The 10077-nt window shown below is 40.2% G+C and overlaps 1 protein-coding gene across 1 annotated transcript; it reads right to left on the reverse strand.

Annotated features, from left to right (window-relative positions):
* Window positions 1–6532: 6532 nt before the first annotated feature.
* Window positions 6533–8221, reverse strand: jun (Jun proto-oncogene, AP-1 transcription factor subunit). Its single transcript, XM_020631755.3, has one exon. It carries the CDS (start codon window positions 8028–8030, stop codon window positions 7071–7073), a length of 960 nt encoding a protein of 319 aa, XP_020487411.1. The 5' UTR covers window positions 8031–8221; the 3' UTR covers window positions 6533–7070.
* Between the last annotated feature and the right edge of the window lie 1856 nt (window positions 8222–10077).

A 10077-nucleotide genomic window follows, 5' to 3' on the forward strand; every position in this document is an offset into this window, starting at 1 on the left:
AGACATGTCAGGGCCGCTCTTAAAGTTGCTCCTCGCAACGGAACCAACGTCTGGCGGATATGCATCGTTCACCTGCTCCAGAGTATCGCCCTGGTCAGCGAGTGTGGCTCTCCTTCTGAGACTTTCCCCTTCAGATCGAGTCACGTAAGCTAGCTCCCTGTTACATTGGACCTTTTGAGATTGAGAGGATCATCAATCCTGTATCTGTCAGGTTAAAGCTCCCTACTTCCCTGAAAATACATCCCACCTTCCATGTATCTCTGCTTAAGCCTGTCTCTTCCAGTGATCTTAGCCCTCCGGCCATTGCCCCTCCTCCCCCCCGGATCATTGACAACCACCCGGCCTTCACAGTGAGTAAGATCCTGGATGTTCGGGGTAGAGGGCGGGGGTACCAGTTTTTAGTGGACTGGGAGGGTTACGGCCCGGAGGAATGGTCATGGATCTCCCGAAAACTAATTCTGGACCACTCCCTGATTCAAGACTTCTATCGTGGACATCCGCACAAGCCCGGTGGGCCCTCACCAGCCTTCACCAGCCTCACCTCAATAAATACCCCTTTTACCCACCACCCTGTTTTCCGGTCTTGCTTTTGGGTCCACTTAAAACCTTTTAAGGTCGTAACAATTGATACAAAAGCGCTTTGAATAGTCAGAAGACTATAAAGCAATATAAGCTTAAGTCCATTTACCGTACCACTGCAACAAAAAACAAGTCCTAGACACCAAGTATTTGGAACTTTCTTTATTCAGTTACAGAAATTTGCACACAAACTCCTGTACACTGTCTAAATGACACAAAAACATAGACAACAATTCGGTACATTGGTAGTATGCAGAAGTTTGTCTGTAATTTTTGATGGATTCTTTCCTCTCCTTAAGACTTATAGATATAGCTTTTTTAAAATCTGCAGTATGACATGATATGAATAATAAAAATAACAGATTATATTGTTTGAGAACATCTGGGATGGATTAAGAATCAAAGTATCATACATTCTGAGAACTTTAGATTGGAATAGTATGTGAGTTGACCACATGAGCTGAAGTATACTTCAATTTATCATCTGGAGATCATGGAGTGTCACATAGGATAAGAAAACTTAAAGTTTGTTGTCAATTATCCAACAGATGTTGAAAAGACACACCAAGCTTCAGATGAAAACATAATTTTGCATGAGAGACACAGATTGTCATGTTTTTATTACAAAAGATGTCCACCATGAGGTCCAAAGCCTTCAGTCGCTGTTCCCCCCACCTCTGGAACACCCTCCCACCACACATCTGTAATATTGACTCTCTCCTCATTTTTAAATATCATCTCAAAACACATCTTTTTAAACTGGCATGGTTCAGTCTAATCATTCTCCATCTCATAAATCCTCTACATCCTGTAAATTTCTCTTTTTAATGGTGATTTTATCGATGTATTCTTACTTTGTTGTTTTTATCTCTGCTTTGTAAGGTGACCTTGAGTGTTTTGAAAGGCACCTTTAAAAAAGCTGTTTTATTATTTTTTGTTATTAATAATCTGCATTAAAATGACTGAGGTCTGGGCGTAGTTTCATCCGCTGTAACAGGATGTGATGAGGTTTGAGATGTGGTTTTATGCTGTTTTCAATTCCTTGACAGATGAAACATACAATTTTATTTTTCTCTTCCATACATTCTTTCTGAACTTCAACACTTTATTAAAGAAACATCATGTTTCTCCAGATTAGTGTCTATGTCCCATTACTGGCATTTTGCAGAAACATCTTCCTCCTGCAGTGCTGAAAATGAGCCTCCCCATAGACTCCTCAGCGCCTCCTGGTGTCCTCCTGTAGAAGCAACATGCAGAGGAGTGTGCATACAGTTGATGCTGCTTCAGAACTCTTGATCATTTTCAATAAATGTCAAAGTTTGAATGTTTTTGTAAACTTTACACAAGCAGCTGAGGTTGACATGACAGCAGAGCGTTTCTAATAAATTGCCAAAATGTGAAACACAACATTATGCAGGAGTTTTGCTTTGCTTGTATTCACTCCTCTCCTTCACACCTGTTTCATGAAACAAATGTATGTTTTTTTTTAAATCTTCAGTACTGTTTGATACTTTCATCATCATTCAAATTAATTATTGTTTTAAAAAACGTAGTATCAAAAAGTATGAAACATTTTGACGACCTTTCAAGCAGCAGCTCACAGTCTGATCTTCAGTTTGTGTGATTCAAACCTTCACTCTGAGTCAGGTGATTTTTTTTCAGTTTTAAAGTCTAGTTTTATTTCACATCACATTATTTTATTTGTTTAAATACTGACAAGATAAAGAAACGTGTGTGTGTTTTTGAAAAAGATAAACTGAGCTCATACAGCTCATACAGTCCGTAAGAATGTATTGTTTTCCAGTCATTCGTATACTACGAGTCTTACTGTTTGAATCTAGAAAATATTTCTCAATCAATATGAGTAATATCATTGTAAATGACCCAGTAGTCTGTTGTTAGTGTGTATTTTAATTTGAAATGTATTTCTTAAGGTTTGTGATAACTTCCTGTTGGTTACTTTGAAAAGACGGATGCTCTTATTTTGAAAGGAAAGGTGCAGGAAGTGAAGGGAAAAAGTAACGTCGCAGAGACGCAGTAAAACAGTAATATTTACAGTCTATGAGTAAAACCTGCTTACATGTGTTTCAAACATTAAGTATTACGGTCATTTCTTTTATTAAGGCACGTGTTCTGTTTGAGGCACGAGGTTTGTATTTATTTTGTTTCACATGCACATTGATAAGAAGTTACTTAAAAGTCGCATTTTGTAGTTTTATTTATTTATGCTGCATCTTGGAACCGTAATTTGATCAGGTTAACATATGTGTGTATGTGTGTGCGCATACATGTCGAGGTGTGCATAAGGTGTTATTTATATTCATTCATAAGGCTTTAAATAACTATATTAAGGTCATAATTTTACACATAAGAACATTTAAAGGTTTAAGTTCATATATTGTGTAGTTACACACTATGGTAATATTTTCTTTATTACTCTCTTTTAGTTCTTACGGTGTTTCCATTAAAAACGGAAAGTAAGGAACTTAAAATAAAAGTCTAAAACCATCAGATCAAATCAGTTTGAGAGCCAGGCCATCTGTAACAGCATGGGGTATGCTACAATCATGATCAAATTAAATCATATTCAATTATTCTTCTAGTGTTGCTGTTCAGGCACCATGTTGATATTAACACCCACTGTTAAAATGTTGAATTTAATAACACATGACATTTAATCATGCAATTATCCTCCCCTCATCTGTCATGAACATATTCACACTGTATATATATATATATATATATATATATATATATATATATATATATATATATATATAACTTTCAAGAACAGAGTCACAAAGTGCTTTACAAAAGGAGGAGAAACAAACAGAGAAAATACAGACTTTCATTCTGTTTTACAGTTTCTACATAAAGTTATTACTGTTATTTTGCATTCAAATTGCAGGTTGTTGAATAGGGATATCACTTCTCACTATACTTGAAGTAGGCTATATATTCTGAACACTGTTTATTATTTCAGTCTTTTCATTCTGTTATTGTCTGTTACTGTCAAACAACACTAATGTTAAAAAGACATGGTCCTGAATTATATTCACCTCTGAGATGTTAGCAGTGTAACAGCTGTTTATTAATGTTAGCAGTGTAATCACATAAATGTTAATTAAACAGCCTCTCTGCGTAATCTGCTCACTGACCTATCCTCTCTCACTCCTCATTATGCTAAATACAGCCCGCTCACTTCCCATAAAGACACGCCCCCTAAGCAACGTCACCATCGGAGCAGTCCCTCTCCTTATATGGTAGTAAGGGCACCGCTTCCGAAGTGACGTCACGTTGCCCCATATCTCAGTAGAGAGTGATCCTCTCATCTTGCTTTTGTCCACAATTTCTCCCCTAACAAAACCTTCCTCTGGAACATTTGTGACATTACTGTTAGAAATAAATCTATATTCTTTCCAAATTGGTTCCAGAGAGACATAAACCATATTTACAATCTCTTTGATGATTCTGCTAACATGCTATCTTATGAAATGTTTATGTCAATACATAACTTTCCAATCCCTTTCAGAGAATTTTAATTCATTAATTCGTGCTATTCCAAAAGAGTTGATTGAACTGGTTAAAAACCACTTAACCTACGGTGCTAATGACATGCTACAACCTATGCTGATGTTGGATGGACTTAATCTGACAGATAAAAAATTTAACAATAAGCATGTTCGCCGGATATTTCAAAGAAATAATAAATTGGTTCCAATAGGAAATGTTTACTGGAGATCTAAACTTGAGAACATAAACTGGAGGAGGGCCTGGCTTTTACCTTATAGATACTGTATCACAAACAAAGCTAAAGGGGTACACTTTAAAATACTTAATAAAATTGACCCTGTTAACTACCTCATTGCTAAGTTTACAGATGTTGAGGCTGAGTGCACATTTTGCAAAAGCAATACAGAAACAATTTCCCACCGTTTTTTTGATATGAATTATCCAAAAGATTCTGGAAAGACATCAAATCTAATTTTTTTCCGGCAGCTAATTGTGTTTATTCTCTTAACCTCATAGACGTTGTTTGTTACTATGATAATAAGGAAAATATTGCTCTCGAAAATGTCAAAAACTTCATTATACTATATGCAAAGTTTTTCATTCACAAACCGAAATTCTCAAAGTCACTTCCAAAGTTTTCAATTTTTCATTTAGAATTCAAATCCCTTATTAAATCACTTCTTTTAATCAATGACAAAAATGCATCAAACTCATGAACTATTATAACACCTTTTTCCCTGAGACCTCTAGTTAAATAGATTTACATTTTTATGTATGCGTTTTTAGGAGTGTATTTTATTTTATATATATTGTAAGTGTTGTCCTGTCTCCTGTATGTACTGTTTGTTTTATCTTATTATTTAATCTGTCTTTACTTGATTTATATGTGTTACTGTCTTCTATTACCTGTATATAAACACCCTTATTCTTGAATAAAATTTTAAAAAAGTGTCATATTAACCACACTAGTCTTATTTAGCCTTTTATTATCTATCCAGGTGCTTTTTATAGTTTCTTAGTCTTATTTGTCTTTTAAATTCCTCTTTTTATTCACCTTTTCACAGTTTGTATCTAACCTCTCCCTGCTGAGGATCACTTTAGTTTATATTACAGTCAAACAAAATGTTAAAACAGGCCTCCGTAGTTTATTACCTGCTCTGTTTGACATCATCACATGTGAGTATGTGTGTGTTAATTTAAGTGCAAACCTGATGAGAGTAAATTGCACAGAAACCAGGAGGATTGTGAGACAGAGCAGTCCATCTCTTATATCAGTGAGCCTATGTCGCCCTCTAGTGGTTCATTACTTGCAGTGTTATACAGTTAAAATCAAACAATGTTGACATCTGATACCATGGCAACAAAATAGCACTCTTCAACACTCAACAATGGGTATTTTCTTGGTATTAATGACCAAAACCTACAGGCGAAGTCATGCACATTGACTTAATTGCACAAATGTGTTGGCAACATTTCTGTTGGCATGTCCAGGAGTTCATCTGCAATTTTTGATGGTGTCATTTCTCTCCTACACACCTGTCTAATAGATGTAGTTACAGCCTCTGTACTTTTTGAACCTTTCGATCATTGAAATAACAGAGATGTGTCGTTTTAAAATATGTGGTAGCAAAAAAAATATATCTTTGCCAGCCTTAGTCTGCTCACAGTAACCTGCTGGTTGTGTGTCTGTAGGAAAGAAGGCAGTTTTAAAATGTCCACAAACCCAATCTTAGGAACATTTATGCCATTAAATAACTAGATAATAAACAGTAGGCCTGTTGTTGAGTTAGAACAGTGACACTGACTTTGATCAGCTTAATAGGACACAGTTTTATTATTTTTGTTTATCTCAGAGAGTGAAGTTCATACTGTTCTCATAGGAGTAGACAGTACACACACTGATTGTGATACTGATAATAAACTGTGAAACCTTTAGCTGTATATTCACTGTGCTTATTAAATTGTAGCTGAGTGTTTGGTCCTGCTGTTTTTCTCATCAGGTAAGGGAGCCCTGTTCAGTACAAGTATGCTGTAGCCTGGAAGAAAACTGTGTTCAGACTTCAGCCTGATGGAGCTCTGTGACAGAGAGACACATTTACAGACGTACAAAGTGTTGATACCTTAAAGCAGAGGAAGGTATTGTGTGTGGGTGTGTGTGTGATTGAGGCAGCCTGTCAGCTCAAACACACTCTGCTCCTGGATCAATAACAGCTCTGATGGAATTTACCTGCAGGAGCTGAGGACAGACTGATCCTGCAACATGTTGCAACATGTTTTATTGTTTGAACTGCTGACAGGACACACACACACACACACACACACACACACACACACACAGTAACACTAACATACACGCGCACACACACACACACACACAGTAACACTAACATACGCGCGCACACACACACACACACACAGACTAACAGAACACAGAGGCAGCTTCAGTTTATCACATTTTATTTTCTCAAATATTAATTTACAACATTCATTTGTGAAGCAGTCAGAAACAAAGATAAAAAAAAAAGTCAGAGTGTTTTGATCTTATTTACATGAACAAACAAGAAACCTTTTCTGACGTTACTTCTTAAAATGAAGAAACAGTTTTGTGTAGAAGCTCAGAGTAGTAGCCTGCTCTTCATCACTGTCTCTCTCAGTCTCTCTCAGTCTATGTCTGTCTGCGGGTAAATCCTCACACACTCTGAGTCTTCTTCACGGTCTGATCCGATCCGTGCAGATCCGGATAAATCAAGAACACTTTAGTCCAGGTCTGTAAACACAGAAAGTGTCCCCTCCGGATCATTCTGTCCCATCAGCGGGACACACCAGGGGGGAGGGGGCGACTGTCACTCAAGAACCTCAGAGCGTTCTCCCGGTCCTGTCAGTGAGGCGCCACATCATTCCAGACCCGGTCCCGGTGTGGGAGTAAACAGGAAGCGTCCGTTCCGTCAATCCAGTCTCTCTCCAGTCCTAACCCCACCTCAGAAGGTCTGGAGCTGCTGCGTCAACATGAGCTGACAGCCGCTGTTCACGTGGTTCATCACCTTCTGCTTGAGCTGGGCCACCTGCTCGCGCAGCAGGTTGGCGGTGGACGAGAGCTCCGAGTTCTGACACTTTAACGTCTTCACTTTGTCCTCGAGGCGGGAGATCCGCTCAAGCTTCCTCTTCCGGCACTTGGAGGCTGCGATGCGGTTCCTCATACGCTTCCTCTCGGCCTTGATGCGCTCCTGGCTCTCCATGTTGATGGGGGACAGAGGAGGCGTCTCCCCTGGCATCTCAGGCACGGTCTGCGGCTCCTCTTTTAGCGCGCTGAGCCGGGCCAGCGGGGCGGAGGAGGGCTGCCCGTACAGGGACAGCTGCGGCGGAACAGCAGCAGCAGCAGAGAACGACATGGTAGGGGCGGAGGTAGTGTAGCTGGGGGCCGACACTGTGCTGATGGCCGGTGTGAAAGTGTTCAGGTCCTCATAGACCGGAGAGTCCGCGCGCAGGGAGCCGCTGCTGTAGACGGGAGCTCCGGCCGCGGAGGACACCGGCGGCAGTGCGGAGCCGACGGTCTGGGCAGCCGAGCTGTCACTCACGGTCCCCGGAGCCGGCATGTGCTGGTGGTGCAGCTCCGCCAGGGCCCGGACGAAGCCCTCCGCGAAGCCCTCCTGTTCGTCCGTGACGTTCTTGGGGCAGATGAACTGGGTGGGGGTCGGGGTGGTGGTGATGAGGCCGTTACTGGACTGGATGATGAGCCGTTCCAGCTCCGGAGAGGCCAGCTTTAGGAGACCCACGTCCGGGGAGGTGAGGAGGTCCGCTGCTTTAGCCCGAAGGTGCGGCTTAAGGGAGCTGGAGGGGTCCGCCAGGTTCAGGGTCATGTTGTGTTTCAGGGCTTTCGGGGCGCTGAAGGTAAATGACGAGTCCGGCTGAGTGAAGTCATCATAGAAAGTAGTCTCCATCTTTGAGAACGTAGAAAAACACTAAACACAGAAACAAACTGCTCCTCTTTCGGGTTTACCTCCCTTTTCTCTGAAGTCCTCTCTGTTGGTAAAAACCGTAAACAGCGAGTGAACGCTGGGACTTTCTCCGGTAAGCTGTGTCAGAGTACCGGGAGATGTGCTCTTCTCTGCTGTGTGTACAGTCTGAGCGGAGCAGCGTGCAGGCTAACCTTATCTGCTGCCGCTGCTTCGCTAAAAATAACCATGATGTCATGACGCGGCTCTCTCATTGGCTGGAGGGCGTGTCGTGAGGCGGGACCAGGGTGGGACCTACTCTGTAGATAAAGCTGGTTGCCTAGACGACCACCCAGAAGTTTCTGAATCTCGCGGTGGATTGTGGGATGAGGTAATGCTGTAAGGAGAGCGCAGGCGCAGTATGAATATCTGGTTACCCGCTCTTCTGTCGAAGGCGGGACGGAGCGCTGTGTTTTAAATACGCTTATTCTGACCAAAAACACATTAAATTCACCTCTATGTGATGTAGTAGCCTACTAATTAATATAACGTATAAAATAAACATATATCCCTATATATTTAAATGACATTTAGTAGGCTAATTTATTGTTAGAAAGAGAAGACGCAAACACAAGTAATGTCCATGTATAAACTGTAGGACTGAGTGAACATAGGCTACAGTATAAACAGACACACAGGTGATGTCTGTGTTTTATTAAGGGAGCAACCTAATAAAACCTACATTGTTGCTGTTATGTGCAAACTTAAATCTAAAGGATTTACATGGGCTATCAGTTTCATTTCAGAATAAATCCTACTTAACAAATTAAGTTGATTACTTATTCACATTTTCACAATAATGGGTAAAATGTGCAATTTTTAAACTTACATTTTTTGGGGTTATGGAAGGCATGTCACGACATGTCAGTGTCTCATGACCCCACAGGGGGTCCTGACCCCCACTTTGGGAACCACCGCCTTAGGCTATTGCTAAATGTATAAAATTATTCAGTTTGATAACTAGCCTGTATGAAACAACATTTTCAAGTCTGCCATCCATGGTTTCCTAACCCAAGGCTAATATAACTTTTATAAATCATATAATTAATGAAACACATCAATAACTCCACTCTTACAGTTTGTTTATAGAGTAAGAAGATCACAAAAATATTAGGCTACTCCATTTAATTTTTTATACCAAGTTCACAATATGCCACTTCAAAATAGCAATATTATATGAAATGACACACATTTAATAACATTTGTTTTATTGAATAGATGAATAATTAATAGCTCAAATGTTATAGGTTGGAGCTAAAAGAAAACACAGAAAAGTTAAGAAAAACAAAAGAACACAGATATAACGTTTTAATGTGTGAATGTCTTCACGTTCAGCTTGTCCATGAGTGTAATTTCCTACTTTTTCTTCAAGCTCTGTCCAACCTGTAAATGTCTGTCCAATATTTTCTCTAGTCTGGCATCTTGGTCTGTCACTCTTTTCTCACCTTAGCTTCATCTGTCAACACCTTCTTCCTCATTTTATCAAACAGTACAGAGAAGGGCTAACTGTCTGCTTTAAAGCTGAAGGCTGCAGTGTGAACTATAGTGCGATAAAGACGTACCCACTCGACCTCAGCCGACTGCCAAAGTTACATAGTGCCGGAAGCAGGCGACCTGGGTGCTCTGGACATGAAATAAACACTAGTCTCGCTGTTGAAAGTTATTGTGCTATTTTTATTGACTTTGAAACGACTATTTTAAGGTGGAAAAGTTACAGATTGGATAATTTTACAATGCGCGGTATAAATATGTCGTCAACCTTAATTTAAATCTTTTAATGGGTTATTTGTGTAATTAAGGCGTGGCTATAGTTATATCGGTTGGCTGAGGCTGTGGGGGAGGGGCCCATGTGAGACCTTTTCATGTGGCCCAGAAATCCTGGAGATGCCCCTGGCTTACCTCTCAGTGGTGGATTTCATGGGGGTCTCTGGTTGGTGGCCGTCTATAAATTCTCCTCTAGCAAAGAAACTCAAAAAACTTACAACATTTAGTC

This window comes from Labrus bergylta, chromosome 6 (genome assembly GCF_963930695.1).
Source record: "Labrus bergylta chromosome 6, fLabBer1.1, whole genome shotgun sequence".
NCBI lineage: Eukaryota > Metazoa > Chordata > Actinopteri > Labriformes > Labridae > Labrus > Labrus bergylta.

What these genes read in the sequence shown, in the direction of transcription:
- jun (XM_020631755.3), bottom strand. Translation starts at nt 8,030, where the DNA reads ATGGAGACTACTTTCTATGATGACTTCACTCAGCCGGACTCGTCATTT.